Genomic DNA, 20,000 nt, shown 5'->3' with positions numbered 1-20,000 from the left:
GTTTCTAGGAAGCTAGGGTCCTTTGTTGCTTAGACCCTAGATCCTTGGTTTCTAGGAAGCTAGGGTCCCTTGTTGCTTAGACCCTAGTTCCTTGGTTTTTAGTATGCTAGGGTCCTTTGTTGCTTAGACCCTAGTTCTTTGGTTTCTAGGATGCTAGGGTCCTTTGTTGCTTAGACCCTAGATCCTTGGTTTCTAGGAAGCTAGGGTCCCTTGTTGCTTAGACCCTAGTTCTTTGGTTTCTAGTATGCTAGGGTCCTTTTTTGTTTAGACCCTAGTTCCTTGGTTTCTAGGATGCTAGGGTCCTTTGTTGCTTAGAGCCTAGTTCCTTGGTTTCTAGGATGCTAGGGTCCTTTGTTGCTTAGAGCCTAGTTCCTTGGTTTCTAGGATGCTAGGGTCCTTTGTTGCTTAGTTCCTGGTTCCTTTGTTTCTAGGATGCTGGGGTCCTTTGTTGCTTAGATCCTAGTTCCTTGGTTTCTAGGATGCTAGGGTCCTTTGTTGCTTAGACCCTAGTTCCTTGGTTTCTAGGATTCCTTGGCTACCTTAAGGCCTCCGGTTCCTGAGACCTCAGTTCCTTAGGTCCCTAGTTCCCTTATCCTTGGGTTCCGTGGTTCCTTGACTACCTTAATGCCTTTGGTACTTGGAACCACAGTTCATGGTTCCTTGGTTCCTATGTTTCCAGGAGTTCTTGGTTGCTTAAACGTGTTTCTCGACCCTTTTTTATGCTTCCAAAGCTTTAGTTAACCCTCGTGTTGTCCTCCCGCCCGCTGCACTTTGTTTGTTTTTCTCGGTCCAAAATAAAATTACTTTTTTTATATGAATAAAAAAACTTGTTTATATAGTTTAATAGTCCCCCCCCCCCCACACCGTTTTTGTCACTTTTTTTCAACGTTCTTTTATCATATGTTTTTCAAATGTTATAAAATGTAATAAAACTCCAGAATTCAAAGACATAAGCAAACTGATCATTTACTTATAAAGAGCGCCGTATGGAACCATCCACGTTATTTTTTGGACATTTTGGTTGATAAAACCCAGATTCCTGATTTAGAAACAGTTTGAGGGTCAGCTCGGACCCGAGGACGCAGGACGGAGAATCTCTTTGTTGCTTTTCTACGTTTTCTCTACGTTGTCGAGATGTTTCATTGCCGTTGTTCCTCAGACCTTTGCCTGTGTGTCCCCCCGTCCTGTCCCCCGTCCCTGTCCCCATCCCTGCCCCCCCGTCCCTGCCCCCCGTCCCAGGCCTGGCTCCGTCCATCCACGTGTGGGACGCCGTGACCAAGCAGACGCTGTCCATCCTGCGCTGCTCCCACGCCAAGGCGGTCGGCTACGTCAACTTCAGCGCCACGGGAAGCTGCTGCTGGTCGGTCGGAGTGGAGCCTGAACACACCATCACCGTGTGGCGCTGGCAGGAAGGTACCACCGTGGGGGGGTGGGTGTGTGGTGTGTGTGATTGTGTGTGTGAGTTGTGTAGATGGTGTGTGTGTGGTGTGTGTGTGTTTGTGTGTGTGTGTTGTGTGGTGTGTGTGTGTGTGTGTGTGGTGGTGTTGTGTGTAGAGTGTGTGTGTGTGTGTGTGTGTGTGGGTGTGTGTGTGTGTGTGTAGATGTGTGTGTGTGTGTGTGTGTGTGTGGTGTGTGGTGGTGTGTGTGTGTGTGTGTGTGTGTGTGTGTGTGTGTGTGTGTGTGTGTGGTGTGTGTGTGTGTGTGTGTGGAGAGAGAGTGTGTGTGTGGGCCTGGAGCCTGAACACACTATCACCGTGTGGCGCTGGCAGGAAGGTACCACCGTGGGGGGGTGGAGCCTGAACACACCATCACCGTGTGGCGCTGGCAGGAAGGTACCACCGTGGGGGGTGGTGGGGAGTGGTGTGTGTGTGTGTGTGTGTGTGTGTGTGTATGTATATCTGATGTGTGACCTTTGACCTCTGACCCAGGCACCATGGTAACGGTAACCGTGGCAACGCCGAGCGGATCTTCGTGGTGGAGTTCCGACCCGACTCCGACTCCCAGTTCGTTTCGGTGGGAATCAAACACATCAAGTTCTGGACCCTGGTCGGGGGGGCGCTAGTCTACAAGAAGGGGGTCATCGGCTCGGTGGAGGACGGGCGCATGCAGACCATGCTGTCGGTCGCCTTCGGGGCGGTAAGACTTTCAAAATAAAACCCGGCAGACCGTGCCGTCGGTCGCCTTCGGGGCGGTAAGACTTTCAAAATAAAACCCGGCAGACCGTGCCGTCGGTCGCCTTCGGGGCGGTAAGACTTTCAAAATAAAACCCCGCAGACCGTGCCGTCGGTCGCCTTCGGGGCGGTAAGACTTTCAAAATAAAACCCCGCAGACCGTGCCGTTGGTCGCCTTCGGGGCGGTAAGACACAACTCCCCTTTCAAAATAAAATATATAGATGAATTTATAGTAAATCAGTTGCTTTATCCGTTGCTCTCCACTTTTTAAAACGCTGTTGAGGGTTTTAAAAATGCTTCTTTCGATGCCATCAATGTTTTTTGTGTGTGTTTCTGATTCTTTTGACACTTTTGATGCTTTCTACCTGTCTCTTTTCAATGCTGTTTTCAATTATTTTTAAACTTAGCTCTTGGATGTTCCTGCAGAACAACCTGACGTTCACCGGCGCCATCAACGGGGACGTGTACGTGTGGCGGGAGCACTTCCTGGTGCGGGTGGTTGCCAAGGCGCACAGCGGCCCGGTGTTCACCATGTACACCACGCTGAGGGACGGGCTCATCGTCACCGGGGGGAAGGAGCGCCCGTGAGTCCTGCTGCACCCACGCTGACGGAGGCTAGCTCCCGCTAACGTTAGCCTTGATTTAAAGGGATGCCGTGTGTAGACCAGCAGTACCAACCGGTCCGGATCTGGTTTTTATTCCAGCTCAGCGGTCTGGGACAATATATAATAACAATAGAATTAATAATAATAATAATAATAATAATAATAATAATAATAATAATATACAACTCCCACCAACCATTCTAAGATCTGGAGCCCAGATGTCCAGTGTGACCTTAGCCCAGATGTCCAGTGTGACCTTAGCCCAGATGTCCAGTGTGACCTTAGCCCAGATGTCCAGTGTGACCTTAGCCCAGATGTCCAGTGTGACCTTAGCCCAGATGTCCAGTGTGACCTTAGTCCAGATGTCCAGTGTGACCTTAGCCCAGATGTCCAGTGTGACCTTAGTCCAGATGTCCAGTGTGACCTTAGCCCACTCAGCGGTCTGTGTGTTGACAGGACCAAGGAGGGCGGAGCCGTGAAGCTCTGGGACCAGGAGATGAAGCGCTGCCGAGCCTTTCAGCTGGAGACGGGCCAGCCGGTGGAGAACGTCCGCTCCGTCTGCAGAGGGAAGGTACCAGACCCTCAGATTATAGATTATAATCTCTGACAGGGTACCAGACCCTCAGATTATAGATTCAAATCTCTGTCAGATTATAATCTCTGTAGAGGGAAGGTACCAGACCCTCAGATTATAATCTCTGTAGAGGGAAGGTACCAGACCCTCAGATTATAATCTCTGAGAGGGACGGTACCAGACCCCTCAGATGTGGACTAACCAGACCCTCCTCTGCAGCACTGTGGGGTAGGGTCTGGCCTAGCGAGACTGGTGTATTGTCTCCGCAGGGTAAGATCCTGGTGGGGACCAAAGACGGAGAGATCATCGAGGTGGGGGAGAAGAACGCCGCGTCCAACACCATGATCAACGGACACACTAAGGGGGGCATCTGGGGACTCGCCACGCACCCCTTTAAAGACGTCTTCATCTCCGCCAGCGACGACGGGACCATCCGGATCTGGGACCTGGCTGATAAGGTACCCCGCTACAACATAACTTTATTCATATAGCAGCTGGTTAACAACATAACTTTATTCATATAGCAGCTGAAACAACATAACTTTATTAATATAGCAACTGAAACAACATAACTTTATTCATATAGCAACTGAAACAACATAACTTTATTCATATAGCAACTGAAACAACATAACTTTATTAATAGAGCAGCAGAAACAACATAACTTTATTCATATAGCAGCTGATTAACAACATAACTTTATTCACATAGCAGCAGAAACAACAAAACTTTATTCATATAGCAGCTGAAACAAAATAACTTTATTAATAGAGCAGCTGAAACAACATAACTTTATTCAAATAGCAGCAGAAACAACATAACTTTATTAATATAGCAGCTGAAACAACATAACTTTATTCATATAGCAGCTGAAACAACATAACTTTATTCATATAGCAGCTGAAACAACATAACTTTATTCATATAGCAGCAGAAACAACATAACTTTATTCATATAGCAGCTGAAACAACATAACTTTATTAATATAGCAGCTGATTAACAACATAACTTTATTCATATAGCAGCAGAAACAACATAACTTTATTCATATAGCAGCTGATTAACAACATAACTTCATTCATATAGCAGCTGAAACAACATAACTTTATTAATATAGCAGCAGAAACAACATAACTTTATTCATATAGCAGCAGAAACAACATAACTTTATTAATAGAGCAGCAGAAACAACATAACTTTATTCATATAGCAGCTGAAACAACATAACTTTATTCATATAGCAACTGAAACAACATAACTTTATTCATATAGCAGCAGAAACAACATAACTTTATTCATATAGCAGCAGAAACAACATAACTTTATTAATAGAGCAGCAGAAACAACATAACTTTATTCATATAGCAGCTGAAACAACATAACTTTATTCATATAGCAGCTGAAACAACATAACTTTATTAATAGAGCAGCAGAAACAACATAACTTTATTAATATAGCAGCAGAAACAACATAACTTTATTCACATAGCAGCAGAAACAACATAACTTTATTCATATAGCAGCTGAAACAACATAACTTTATTAATAGAGCAGCAGAAACAACAACTTTATTCATATAGCAGCAGAAACAACATAACTTTATTCATATAGCAGCTGAAACAACATAACTTTATTCATATAGCAGCTGAAACAACATAACTTTATTCATATAGCAGCAGAAACAACATAACTTTATTAATAGAGCAGCAGAAACAACATAACTTTATTCATATAGCAGCTGAAACAACATAACTTTATTCACATAGCAGCAGAAACAACATAACTTTATTAATAGAGCAGCAGAAACAACATAACTTTATTCATATAGCAGCAGAAACAACATAACTTTATTCATATAGCAGCTGAAACAACATAACTTTATTCATATAGCAGCTGAAACAACATAACTTTATTCATATAGCAGCTGAAACAACATAACTTTATTAATAGAGCAGCAGAAACAACAACTTTATTCATATAGCAGCAGAAACAACATAACTTTATTCATATAGCAGCTGAAACAACATAACTTTATTCATATAGCAGCTGAAACAATATAACTTAATTCATATAGCAGCAGAAACAACATAACTTTATTCATATAGCAGCAGAAACATTACTTTATTAATAGAGCAGCAGAACAACATAACTTTATTCATATAGCAGCTGAAACAACATAACTTTATTCATATAGCAGCAGAAACAACATAACTTTATTAATAGAGCAGCAGAAACAACATAACTTTATTCATATAGCAGCAGAAACAACATAACTTTATTCACATAGCAGCAGAAACAACATAACTTTATTAATAGAGCAGCAGAAACAACATAACTTTATTCATATAGCAGCAGAAACAACATAACTTTATTCATATAGCAGCTGAAACAACATAACTTTATTCATATAGCAGCTGAAACAACATAACTTTATTCATATAGCAGCAGAAACATAACTTTATTCATATAGCAGCAGAAACAACATTACTTTATTAATAGAGCAGCAGAAACAACATAACTTTATTCATATAGCAGCTGAAACAACATAACTTTATTCATATAGCAGCAGAAACAACATAACTTTATTCATATAGCAGCTGAAACAACATAACTTTATTCATATAGCAGCAGAAACAACATAACTTTATTCATATAGCAGCTGAAACAACATTACTTTATTCATATAGCAGCAGAAACAACATAACTTTATTCATATAGCAGCTGAAACAACATAACTTTATTCATATAGCAGCTGAAACAACATAACTTTATTCATAGAGCAGCAGAAACAACATAACTTTATTAATAGAGCAGCTGAAACAACATAACTTTATTAATAGAGCAGCGGAAACAACAAAACTTTATTCATATAGCAGCTGAAACAACATAACTTTATTTATATAGCAGCTGAAACAACATAACTTTATTCATATAGCAGCTGAAACAACATAACTTTATTCACATAGCAGCTGAAACAACATAACTTTATTCACATAGCAGCTGAAACAACATAACTTTATAGCAGCTGAAACAACATAACTTTATTAATATAGCAACTGAAACAACATAACTTTATTCATATAGCAGCTGAAACAACATAACTTTATTCATATAGCAGCTGAAACAACATAACATTATTCATATAGCAGCTGAAACAACATAACTTTATTCATATAGCAGCTGAAACAACATAACTTTATTAATATAGCAGCTGATTAACAACATAACTTCATTCATATAGCAGCTGAAACAACATAACTTTATTAATATAGCAGCTGAAACAACATAACTTCATTCATATAGCAGCTGAAACAACATAACTTTATTAATATAGCAGCTGATTAACAGACAGAGAGTCTTGTTGTCATTGGTCCCATTGACCTGTTTGTCTTTCTTTCAGAAACTGCTGAACAAGGTGAGTTTGGGTCACGCTGCCAAGTGCACGTCCTACAGCCCCAACGGGGAGATGGTGTCCATCGGTCTGGAGAACGGAGAGTTCATCGTCCTGCTCGTCAACTCGCTCACCGTCTGGGGCAAGAGGAGGGACCGCAGCGTCGCCATCCAGGACATACGGTAGGACACAGGACGTAGGGTAGGACACAGGACAGAGGGTAGGACCCAGGAAAAACGGTAGGACACAGGACGTAGGGTAGGACACAGGACATAGGGTAGGACACCGGAAATAGGGTAGACTCTATATCAGGACATAGGGTAGGACACAAGACATAGGGTAGGACACAGGACATAGGGTAGACTACATCAGGACATAGGGTAGACTACATCAGGACGTACTACATGAGACAGATTTTTGTTGTACCATTAATTCTACTTTTACTTAAAAGTTAATTTTTTTATGACAGTACCTTTACTGCAGTAGAGTCTGTAGATAGATCTATAGACTCTGTCCAGCTCTGCTTCTGGTTTGTATCTAACCCTTTCTGGTTTTCGGGGGTCCAGGTTCAGTCCAGACAACCGGTTCCTGGCGGTGGGTTCGGTCGAGAGCGCGGTGGACTTCTACGACCTGTCTCTGGGTCCGTCCCTGAACCGGATCGGCTACTGCAAGGACCTCCCCGGCTCCGTGATCCAGATCGACTTCTCAGCCGACAGCAAGCACATCCAGGTGAGAGGGAATCGAACCCTCAACCCACACCCTCGCTGCTTATTCATGTATTAATGTATCTCCAGACCGGTGGCTCCTGATGACCACGGGGGTCTTACATATATTAGTAATGATGAAGTGATGATGATGATGTCATCCTGAGTGTTAACAGGAAGTGATGTCATCCTGTAGGTTTCCAGCAGCACCTACACCCGGCAGGTGCATGAGGTCCCCTCGGGGAAGATGGTCTCGGAGCAGTCGGTGTCTGAGAGGATCACCTGGGCGACCTGGACCAGGTGAGGCTGCTTATGACATCACACAAGTTAGGGTTACACCCTTTAGGGGTACATGTTAGCAGATCCCTTTTAGGGGTACATATTAGCAGATACCCTTTAGGGGTACATATTAGCAGATCCCCCTTTAGGGGTACATATTAGAAGATCCCTTTTAGGGGTACATATTAGCAGATACCCTTTAGGGGTACATATTGACAGATCCCCCTTTAGGGGTACATATTAGCAGATCCCTTTTAGGGGTACATATTAGCAGATACCCTTTAGGGGTACATATTAGAAGATCCCCCTTTAGGGGTACATATTAGAAGATCCCCCTTTAGGGGTACATATTAGCAGATCCCCTTTAGGGGTACATATTGACAGATACCCTTTAGGGGTACATATTAGCAGATACCCTTTAGGGGTACATATTAGAAGATCCCCCTTTAGGGGTACATATTAGAAGATCCCCCTTTAGGGGTACATATTAGCAGATACCCTTTAGGGGTACATATTAGCAGATACCCCTTTAGGGGTACATATTAGCAGATACCCCTTTAGGGGTACATATTAGCAGATCCATATTAGAAGATCCCCCTTTAGGGGTACATATTAGCAGATCCATATTAGAAGATCCCCCTTTAGGGGTACATATTAGCAGATCCATATTAGAAGATCCCCCTTTAGGGGTACATATTGGCAGATCCCTTTTAGGGTTACATGTTAGCGGGTCAGCTGATGGATCTCTCTTGTTGCTAAGCATCCTGGGAGATGAAGTCCTGGGCGTGTGGCCCCGTAACGCGGAGAGGGCCGACGTTAACTGCGCCTGTGTGTCGCACGCCGGCCTCAACCTGGTGACCGGAGACGACTTCGGACTCATCAAGCTCTTCGACTTCCCCTGCTCCGAGAAATATGTGAGTCTGTGTGTGTGTGTGTGTCTGTGTGCGTGTGTCTGTGTGTCTGTGTGTGTGTGTGTCTGACTGTGTGTGTGTGTGTGTGTGTGTGTGTGTGTGTGTGTGTGTGTGTAGTTCTCATACTCTGCTCCTGACTGGCTAGTAGTCCTTACCCAGGTACTGGGCATGTGCGACTCCCAACAAAGATGTAACAGAAGTGAAACCATGGAAACCTATTCTGGTACTAACCCTCCAACATGGTTTACCCCTCCAACATGGTTTACCCCTCCAACATGGTCTAACCCTCCAACATGGTTTACCCCTCCAACATGGTCTAACCCTCCAACATGGTTTACCCCTCCAACATGGTCTAACCCTCCAACATGGTTTAACCCTCCAACATGTTTTACCCCTCCAACATGGTTTACCCCTCCAACATGGTCTAACCCTCCAACATGGTTTACCCCTCCAACATGGTCTAACCCTCCAACATGGTTTACCCCTCCAACATGGTCTAACCCTCCAACATGGTTTACCCCTCCAACATGGTCTAACCCTCCAACATGGTTTACCCCTCCAACATGGTTTACCCCTCCAACATGGTCTAACCCTCCAACATGGTTTACCCCTCCAACATGGTCTAACCCTCCAACATGGTTTAACCCTCCAACATGGTTTAACCCTCCAACATCTTTTAACCCTCCAACATGGTCTAACCCTCCAACATGGTTCAACCCTCCAACATGGTTTAATCCTCCACAATGGTCTAACCCTCCAACGTGGTTTAACCCTCCAACAAGGTTCACCCTCCAACATGGTTTACCCCCCAACATGGTTTACCCTCCAACATGGTTTACCCTCCAACATGGTTTACCCCTTTAATGAGCAGAATATGGATGCTTTAATGAGCAGAATATGCCCCTTTAATGAGCAGAATATGGCCCTTTAATGAGCCGAATATGGCCCTTTAATGAGCAGAATATGGCCCTTTAATGAGCAGAATGTGCCCCTTTAATGAGCAGAATGTGGCCCTTTAATGAGCAGAATATGGCCCTTTAATGAGCAGAATATGGCCCTTTAATGAGCCGAATATGGCCCTTTAATGAGCAGAATGTGCCCCTTTAATGAGCAGAATGTGGCCCTTTAATGAGCAGAATATGGCCCTTTAATGAGCAGAATATGGCCCTTTAATGAGCAGAATATGGCCCTTTAATGAGCAGAATATGCCCCTTTAATGAGCCGAATATGGCCCTTTAATGAGCAGAATGTGGCCCTTTAATGAGCAGAGTGTGGCCCTTTAAGACGTCTTCTTCTCCTCTTTGTTCTGATGTTTCAGGCGAAACACAAGCGCTACTTCGGCCACTCTGCACACGTCACCAACGTCCGCTTCTCCTGGGATGACAAGTACGTCATCAGCGCTGGAGGCAGCGACTGCAGGTGAGACAAACTACATCTCCCAGGATGCATCTGGCTGTATCTCTCTCTCTCTCTCTCTCTCTGTGAGATTAACTACATCTCCCAGGATGCTTCTGTCTGTATCTGTGTTCTCTTCTTCTACTACTAGAGCATGGCATTCTTACTTTACTGATAATAATAATAATAATAATAATAATAATAAAAATAATATTTCTGTTTCTACAGTTTATTCGTTTGGAAAAGTCAGTAAGTTTTCAAAACCCTGATGACCTTTGACCTGAGACCTCTAGGGACAGGAAGTCCAACCAGTCCAATCCTCTGGGGACAGGAAGTCCAACCAGTCCAATCCTCCGGGGACAGGAAGTCCAACCAGTCCAATCCTCTGGGGACAGGAAGTCCAACCAGTCCAATCCTCTGGGGACAGGAAGTCCTACCAGTCCAATCCTCCGGGGACAGGAAGTCCTACCAGTCCAATCCTCTGGGGACAGGAAGTCCAACCAGTCCAATCCTCTGGGGACAGGAAGTCCAACCAGTCCAATCCTCTGGGGACAGGAAGTCCTACCAGTCCAATCCTCTGGGGACAGGAAGTCCAACCAGTCCAATCCTCTGGGGACAGGAAGTCCAACCAGTCCAATCCTCTGGGGACAGGAAGTCCTACCAGTCCAATCCTCTGGGGACAGGAAGTCCTACCAGTCCAATCCTCTGGGGACAGGAAGTCCGAATCCTTTCCTACCATATATTATACTGACGGATCCTGCTAGCGGTACTGTATGTTAGCCTGCTAGCGGTACCGTATGTTAGCCTGCTAGCGGTACCGTATGTTAGCCTGCTAGCGGTACCGTATGTTACCCTGCTAGCGGTACCGTATGTTAGCCTGCTAGCGGTACCGTATGTTAGCCTGCTAGCGGTACGTATGTTACCCTGCTAGCGGTACCGTATGTTAGCCTGCTAGCGGTACCGTATGTTAGCCTGTTAGCGGTACCGTATGTTAGCCTGCTAGCGGTACCGTATGTTAGCCTGCTAGCGGTACCGTATGTTAGCCTGCTAGCGGTACCGTATGTTAGCCTGCTAGCGGTACTGTATGTTAGCCTGCTAGCGGTACTGTATGTTAGCCTGCTAGCGGTACCGTATGTTAGCCTGCTAGCGGTACCGTATGTTAGCCTGCTAGCGGTACCGTATGTTAGCCTGCTAGCGGTACTGTATGTTAGCCTGCTAGCGGTACTGTATGTTAGCCTGCTAGCGGTACCGTATGTTAGCCTGCTAGCAGTACCGTATGTTAGCCTGCTAGCGGTACTGTATGTTAGCCTGCTAGCGGTACTGTATGTTAGCCTGCTAGCGGTACTGTATGTTAGCCTGCTAGCAGTACCGTATGTTAGCACGTGCCTTTTTCACAACCTCTGACCAACATTTGATAAAACTTTATTTGTAATCGTGGTGCTATATGACGTGGTCGTCAGGGCTCGTGGTTGTTAGGGCTGGTGGTTGTTAGGGCTTGTGGTCGCTAGGGCTGGTGGTTGTTAGGGTTCGTGGTCGCTAGGGCTGGTGGTCGCTAGGGCTGGTGGTCGTTAGGGCTGGTGGTCGTTAGGGCTGGTGGTCGTTAGGGCTGGTGGTCGTTAGGGCTGGTGGTCGTTAGGGCTGGTGGTCGCTAGGGCTGGTGGTCGCTAGGGCTGGTGGTCGCTAGGGCTGGTGGTCGCTAGGGCTGGTGGTCGTTAGGGCTGGTGGTCGTTGTGGTCGAAATAATTCTACCTCATAATACAAATCCAGTGAAATTAAATAACAGTGAATAATATTATGAATAGTATATAGTATATTTATTATTATATATAGTATACTATATATAATATATTATATATAGTATATTATATATGGAGGTTAAGGTAGTATATTTTATATATATATAATATTCCATATAATATACAATATGTGCTATATATAATATTATATATAGTATATAGTAGTTACTACAACATGGTCTACCCCTCCAACATGGTTTACCCCTCCAACATGGTTTACCCCTCCAACATGGTCTACCCCTCCAACATGGTCTACCCCTCCAACATGGTCTACCCCTCCAACATGGTCTACCCCTCCAACATGGTCTACCCCTCCAACATGGTTTACCCCTCCAACATGGTCTACCCCTCCAACATGGTCTACCCCTCCAACATGGTCTACCCCTCCAACATGGTTACCCCTCCAACATGGTTTACCCCTCCAACATGGTCTACCCCTCCAACATGGTTTACCCCTCCAACATGGTCTACCCCTCCAACATGGTCTACCCCTCCAACATGGTGTAACCCTCCAACATGGTCTACCCCTCCAACATGGTGTAACCCTCCAACGTGGTCTAACCCTCCAACGTGGTCTAACCCTCTTGTTGACCCCTTTAATAAATAATAACCTTTAATAAATGTCTATATCTGAAATCTGAGTTTCTTTTTATCCAAATTACCATAACATGGATTCCTTCCAACGCTCTTTCATTCCTCTGATCTTAACTGTTAGTCAAAATAATTCATAATCTCTGCTTTTTTAACTCAAATATTAGGTATAATTTTATGTTTTTTGTTTTTTATGTTTGTAATTTCCTGTTTTTGACCCGGGAGACAACACCAGGGTCAGGTGTAGTTCAGGTGCTAAATGTTAAATCCAGCATGTCGGCGTTTTGTAGCTGAAAATAATCCAGGAAATCTGAAGAAATGTTTAATTTTGTTTGTAATCATCTTGAAATGTAGAATAGAAATGAAAGAGTATAGAAGAAGGATAAAGAAGAGGAACAGTCCCAAAATGTGGGACTGTTCCTTTAAAAGCTGGTTTGTGTGTAAGCCCCCCCCCCCCCCCCCAACTGTGAAATAATAAAATATTCTTTCTGAGTGTTTACAGGTAGAAATGTTGTTGATTGTTGGAAGTGTGTTAAATGTTAAATATTAAACTTTTCACAATAAAAGCCTGAGACTGAAAGTGAAACATGTTGAATTAAACCGGTTTTAGATATTATTTAAATTCTGTCGGCAGAATCCAGTGTGTGTGTCTGTGTGTGTGTGTCTCCAAGTGTGTGTTTGTGGGTCTTTGAGTGTGTGTGTGTGTGTGTGTGTGTGTGTGTGTGTGTGTATGTGTGTATGTATGCGTGTGTGTCTCCGAGTGTATGTGTGAGTGTGTGAATGTGTGTGTGTGTGTGTGTGTGTGTCTCTGAGTGTGTTTGTGGGTCTTTGAGTGTGTGTGTGCGTGTGTGAATGTGAGTGTGAGTGTGTGTGTGTCTTTGAGTGTGTGTTTGTGGGTCTTTGAGTGTGTGTGTGTCTCTGAGTGTGTGTGTGTGTGTGTGTGTGAATATATGTGTGGATCTTTGAGTGTGTGTGTGTGTGTGTTCTGTGTCTGTGTGTGTGTGTGTGTGTGTTGTGTGTGTCTGTGTGTGTGTGTGTGTGTGTCTGTGTGTGTGTCTGTGTGTCTGTGTGTGTGTGTGTGTGTGTTTGTGGGTCTTTGAGTGTGTGTGTGTCTGTGTGTGTCTGTGTGTGTGTAAACTATATTTTAATCTTTATTATGAAATAAAAGCTGCGTGTTAGCGCCAGTAGGAGGCAGTGATGGCCCTGAAACCTCGAAAGAAGAAGAAGAAGAAGAAGAAGAAGAAGAAGAAGCGGATATCCGTCAGTCAGTTACTGTCATGGCGGCGCCCTGTGGCAGGTCTACTTCACGGTGAACCAGGAGAATCCGGACCGACAGGTGTAGTACTCCGGACCGACAGGTGATGCCGGTCCTTCGGTTGAGCTGAGAGAAGACCCCCCCGTCAGGTGAGACCCGGTCCGACCCGGTCCAACCCGGTCTAACCCGGTCTAACCCGGTCTAACCCGGTCTCCGTTCCCACCGAGCTCTACAGCGGACCGTCACCTCACCGGGAAAACCCGGGTCTCAGTCCCGGCACGAGACCGCACAGTTAACCCGGGTTATCTGACAGCTCAGTTAACCCGGGTTATCTGACAGCTCAGTTAACCCGGGTTATCTGACAGCTCAGTTAACCCGGGTCCCGGTGTTCCGGTTTAACGAGAGTCCGTGTTACCTGGCGACCGTCAGCCAAACGCGTCTGTTGTCGTGACGGAAGAGAATACGTAGCTGTCCGCGTGACGTAGCTGTCCGCGTGACGTAGCTGTCCGCGTGACGTAGCTGTCCGACAAAAACAAAACAACAAATAATAAGTCTCAGCTTTCTCAGACATCATATCTCTAAAACAGGAGGCAGTCAGATCCAGTTGTGACCACTGTAGCCTGAAGCTACTAACATCAATATAGATGATACAGGCTGTTTGTGTTGGTAGCAACAACTTGAGCTTATAGGCTACAACACCTCCTCTGGTCACACCTCCTCTGGTCACCACTCCTCTGGTCACACCTCCTCTGGTCACCACTCCTCTGGTCACCACTCCTCTGGTCACCACTCCTCTGGTCACAACTCCTCTGGTCACACCTCCTCTGGTCACCACTCCTCTGGTCACCACTCCTCTGGTCACCACTCCTCTGGTCACCACTCCTCTGGTCACACCTCCTCTGGTCACCACTCCTCTCCTCTGGTCACCACTCCTCTGGTCACCACTCCTCTGGTCACCACTCCTCTGGTCACACTCCTCTGGTCACCACTCCTCTGGTCACCACTCCTCTGGTCACACCTCCTCTGGTCACACCTCCTCTGGTCACACCTCCTCTGGTCACACCTCCTCTGGTCACCACTCCTCTGGTCACCACTCCTCTGGTCACCACTCCTCTCCTCTGGTCACCATCCTCTGGTCACCACTCCTCTGGTCACCACCCTCTGGTCACCTCTCCTCTGGTCACCACTCCTCTGGTCACCACTCCTCTGGTCACCACTCCTCTGGTCACACCTCCTCTGGTCACACCTCCTCTGGTCACCACTCCTCTGGTCACCACTCCTCTCCTCTGGTCACCACTCCTCTGGTCACACCTCCTCTGGTCACCACTCCTCTGGTCACCACTCCTCTCCTCTGGTCGCCACTCCTCTGGTCACCACTCCTCTGGTCACCTCCTCTGGTCACCACTCCTCTGGTCACACCTCCTCTGGTCACACCTCCTCTGGTCACCACTCCTCTGGTCACCTCTCCTCTGGTCACCACTCCTCTCCTCTGGTCACCACTCCTCTGGTCACCTCTCCTCTGGTCGCCACTCCTCAGGTCACCACTCCTCTCCTCTGGTCACCACTCCTCTGGTCACCACTCCTCTGGTCGCCACTCCTCTGGTCACCTCTCCTCTGGTCACCTCTCCTCTGGTCGCCACTCCTCTGGTCACCACTCCTCTCCTCTGGTCACCACTCCTCTGGTCACCACTCCTCTGGTCACCTCTCCTCTCCTCTGGTCACCACTCCTCTCCTCTGGTCACCACTCCTCTGGTCACCTCTCCTCTGGTCGCACTCCTCTGGTCACTCCTCTCCTCTCCTCTGGTCACCACTCCTCTGGTCCACCACTCCTCTGGTCACCCACTCCCTCTGGTCACATCTCCTCTGGTCAACACTCCTCTCCTCTGGTCACCACTCCTCTGGTCGCCACTCCTCTGGTCACACTCCTCTGGTCACACTCCTCTGGTCCCCCTCCTCTGGTCACCACTCCTCTGGTCACCACTCCTCTGGTCGCCACTCCTCTGGTCACCACTCCTCTGGTCGCACTCCTCTGGTCGCCACTCCTCTGGTCACCACTCCTCTGGTCACCACCTCTCTGGTCACACCTCCTCTGGTCACCTCTCCTCTCCTCTGGTCACCACTCCTCTGGTCACCACTCCTCTGGTCACCACTCCTCTGGTCACACCTCTTCTGGTCACACCTCCTCTGGTCACTCTCCTCTCACTCTGGTCACCACTCCTCTGGTCACCACTCCTCTGGTCAACCTCCTCTGGTCACCACTCCTCTGGTCACCACTCCTCTGGTCACCACTCCTCTCCTCTGGTCGCCACTCCTCTGGTCACCACTCCTCTGGTCACCCTCCTCTGGTCACCACTCCTCTGGTCACACCTCCTCTGGTCACACCTCCTCTGGTCACCACTCCTCTGTCACCTCTCCTCTGGTCACCACTCCTCTGGTCACCTCTCCTCTCCTCTGGTCACCACTCCTCTCCTCTGGTCACTCTCCTCTGGTCGCCACTCCTCTGGTACCCATCCTCTCCTCTGGTCACCACTCCTCTGGTCACCACTCCTTGGTCGCCATCCTCTGGTCACCTCTCCTCTGGTCACCTCTCCTCTGGTCGCCACTCCTCTGGTCACCACCTCTGATCACCACTCCTCTGGTCACCACTCCTCTGGTCACCTCTCCTCTGGTCACCACTCCTCTCCTCTGGTCACCACTCCTCTGGTCACCTCTCCTCTGGTCGCCACTCCTCTGGTCACCACTCCTCTCCTCTGGTCACCACTCCTCTGGTCACCATCCTCTGGTCACCTCTCCTCTCCTCTGGTCACCACTCCTCTCCTCTGGTCACCACTCCTCTGGTCGCCACTCCTCTGGTCACACCTCCTCTGGTCACCACTCCTCTGGTCACACCTCTTCTGGTCACACCTCCTCTGGTCACCTCTCCTCTCCTCTGGTCACCACTCCTCTGGTCACCACTCCTCTGGTCACCACTCCTCTGGTCACACCTCCTCTGGTCACCACTCCTCCAGTTCTCAGCTGCAGACGACTGAAATGAACTACAAAAAACCTCTGAAATCCAAAACCCTTATATATCCCACTTACTGCCTGCCTCCTGTCTGATGGCTGTCCATGCTAACTGTTCTCCATTGTTGTTACCTGTTCTCCATCTGGCCTGCAGGCTACTGTTCATCCTGCACACACCTGTAGCCTATCATGTTTATTTATTATTTGTTTAGTCAGAGATGGACATTTGAGTTTCAGGTGGATTTGAACGTGCTTACCATTGACAAACATACAGGGCGGGTGTTTAGTGGGAATCAAACAAATAAAGACAATTTCTGAGCAAGAATAACTTGTGAGTTATTTGCACGCAGTGTGGTGTGGTCACCTGGTGACCAGTTGACCAGGTGATCATGTGACCAGGTGACCAGCTGATCAGGTGACCAGTTGATCAGTTGATCAGGTGACCAGGTGACCAGGTGACCAGGTGACCAGGTGACCAGTTGATCAGTTGACCAGGTGATCAGGTGACCAGTTGATCAGGTGACCAGGTGATCAGTTGACCAGGTGATCAGGTGACCAGTTGATCAGGTGACCAGGTGATCAGTTGATCAGGTGATCAGGTGATCAGGTGACCAGGAGACCAGTTGATCAGGTGATCAGGTGACCAGGTGATCAGGTGACCAGGTGATCAGGTGACCAGGTGATCAGGTGACCAGGTGATCAGTTGACCAGTTGATCAGGTGATCAGGTGATCAGGTGATCAGTTGACCAGTGACCAGTTGATCAGGTGATCAGGTGACCAGTTGATCAGGTGATCAGGTGATCAGGTGATCAGGTGACCAGGTGACCAGTTGATAAGGTGATCAGGTGACCAGTTGATCAGGTGACCAGTTGACCAGGTGACCTGTTGACCAGGTGACCTGTTGATCAGGTGACCAGTTGACCAGGTGACCAGCTGATCAGGTGACCAGCTGATCAGGTGACCAGCTGATCAGGTGACCAGCTGATCAGGTGACCAGTTGACCAGGTGATCAGGTGACCAGGTGATTAGTTGACCAGGTGATCAGGTGACCAGTTGACCTGTTGATCAGGTGACCAGGTGACCTGTTGATCAGGTGACCAGTTGACCAGGTGACCTGGTGATCAGGTGACCAGTTGATCAGGTGACCAGTTGACCAGGTGACCTGTTGATCAGGTGACCAGTTGACCAGGTGACCTGGTGACCAGTTGACCAGGTGACCAGCTGATCAGGTGACCAGCTGATCAGGTGATCAGTTGACCAGTTGATCAGGTGACCAGTTGATCAGGCGACCAGGCGACCAGTTGATCAGGTGACCAGGTGACCAGGTGATCAGGTGATCAGGCGACCAGGTGATCAGGTGATCAGGTGATCAGGCGACCAGGTGATCAGGTGACCAGGTGACCATCTGATCTGCTGCCTCCAATTTTAAGAGACCCTAACCCTAATAACCATAACCCTCTAAAATGCACAATAACATACACACTAACACCACACTAACACACACACTAACACACACACTAACACACACACTAACACACACATTAACACACACAATAACATACACACTAACACACACACTAACACACACACTAACACACACATTAACACACACATTAACACACACATTAACACACACATTAACACACACACTAACACACAACAACATACACGATAACCCTCTCTCCCTCCCCCCCAGGTATGATTGTGATGTCATCAGTGATGTCATCAGTGGTGCGTGGCGCCCGCCGTCTCGTCCACGTCGACACGGCTCCGCTCTCCAACTTCCTGTCTCGGACCCGCCTCCTTCCTGCTGGAAGCCCCGCCCCCTCGCTCATCTGGCAACAGAACAGGAAGTTAGCCTCAAAGGTCAAAGGTCAGAGGTCAGAGCAGAGGAACCCGAAGGTGAAGGTGGACAAACAGGAAGTGGAGATCAGTCAGAAGATGACGGTGGCCGAGCTCGCCGCCGCCATGAACAAAGACTTCGGTACTTTGAATTAATTTTATTTTTAATTTAGTTTTTAAAAATTTATTTAGTTATTTTGAAATTTTCTTTTTTAAATTTTTTTTATAAATTTTTTTTCGGGGGGGTTAATTTTGTATTTTTTTCATTTTATTTTATTTGTTACTTTATTTTAATTTAGTTATTTTTTTATTCATTTTTTATTATTTATTTTGTTTTTTATTTTTTCAATTTAGTTATTTTAAGTTTATTTAAAAAAACATTTTTCTTAGTTATTTTTATCTTTTTAAAAAAATAATTTATTTTTTATTTAATTTGTAATATTTTTATCTTAAACATGTTTATTCTAGTTTATGTATTTATTCTCCAATAAGAAGAGAGAGCAGACTGTGTCAATAAAGTTGATTCAAAGCGGTCTCTGTCTGTCCCAGACCACGTCCTGGAGGCCCTGCGGAGGACCCCCCTGGACCTGGACGCCCTGCAGCCGGACTCGGTCCTGGACGAGTCCTGGATCAAGGAGGTGGTGACCCGGTCCGGGATGAAGTTCAGATACAAAACCCTCAGAGGAGACCAGGGAGAGACCCAGCAGGGACGTGGAGCCCAGGTACACACACACACACACACAGACACACACAGACACACACACACACACACACACGACACACACAGACACACACAGACACACACACACACACACACACAGACACACACACACACACACACACACAGAGAACACACACACACACACAGAGACCACACCACACCACACACACACACACAGAGACACACACACAGACACAACACACACACACACACACACCCACACAGACACCACAGACACACACAGACACACACACACACACACACACACACAGACACACAGAGACACACACACAAGAGACACACACACACAGAGACACACACACAGAGACACACACACAGAGACAGACACACACAGACACACACACACAACACACACACACACACACACACACACACAGACACACACACACACACACACACAGAGACACACACACAGACACACAAACACACAGAGACACACACAGACACACAGAGACACACACACAAGACACACACACACCACAGACACCACACACACACACAGACACACACACACACACACACACACACACACACACACACACACAGAGACACACACACAGACACACACAAACACACAGAGACACACACGACACACACACACACACACAACACACAGAGACACACACACATACACACACACAGACACACACACGACACGCACACACACAGAGACACACACAACACACAGAGACACACACACACACACAGAGACACACACACACACACACACACACACC

General features: G+C 46.8%; 3 protein-coding genes across 4 annotated transcripts in view; all 3 read left to right on the top strand.

The window, feature by feature from the left end:
- The window catches only part of LOC116678853 (echinoderm microtubule-associated protein-like 6), a gene marked incomplete at its 5' end in the record, with an annotated part of 31,744 nt that extends 20,975 nt beyond the window's left edge, over positions 1–10,769 (top strand). For both annotated transcript variants that reach the window (XM_032508589.1, XM_032508588.1), the window contains 11 exon segments: positions 1,240–1,429; positions 1,929–2,136; positions 2,599–2,756; positions 3,234–3,348; positions 3,621–3,809; positions 6,754–6,926; positions 7,311–7,473; positions 7,645–7,748; positions 8,488–8,641; positions 9,957–10,057; positions 10,262–10,769. In XM_032508589.1, the coding sequence (XP_032364480.1) occupies positions 1,240–1,429; positions 1,929–2,136; positions 2,599–2,756; positions 3,234–3,348; positions 3,621–3,809; positions 6,754–6,926; positions 7,311–7,473; positions 7,645–7,748; positions 8,488–8,641; positions 9,957–10,057; positions 10,262–10,286 (1,580 nt within the window).
- Positions 10,770–12,004: 1,235 nt separating this feature from the next.
- Positions 12,005–16,299, top strand: LOC116678854 (proline-rich extensin-like protein EPR1). Its single transcript, XM_032508590.1, is given in 6 exon segments — positions 12,005–12,223; positions 14,365–14,612; positions 14,647–14,953; positions 14,956–15,219; positions 15,221–15,431; positions 15,551–16,299. Coding segments are annotated over 6 exon segments (1,998 nt in total).
- The window catches only part of mtif2 (mitochondrial translational initiation factor 2), a gene marked incomplete at its 3' end in the record, with an annotated part of 10,781 nt that continues 4,440 nt past the window's right edge, over positions 13,660–20,000 (top strand). The window contains 4 exon segments of the mRNA XM_032508587.1: positions 13,660–13,824; positions 18,376–18,663; positions 19,071–19,201; positions 19,203–19,243. Of these exon segments, the coding sequence (XP_032364478.1) occupies positions 18,378–18,663; positions 19,071–19,201; positions 19,203–19,243 (458 nt within the window).

This window comes from Etheostoma spectabile, unplaced genomic scaffold, assembly GCF_008692095.1.
Source record: "Etheostoma spectabile isolate EspeVRDwgs_2016 unplaced genomic scaffold, UIUC_Espe_1.0 scaffold00008478, whole genome shotgun sequence".
Classification (NCBI taxonomy): Eukaryota; Metazoa; Chordata; class Actinopteri; order Perciformes; family Percidae; genus Etheostoma; species Etheostoma spectabile.
The sequence above is the reverse complement of the archived record's forward strand: the minus strand, read 5'-3'. Positions and strand labels throughout refer to the sequence as shown.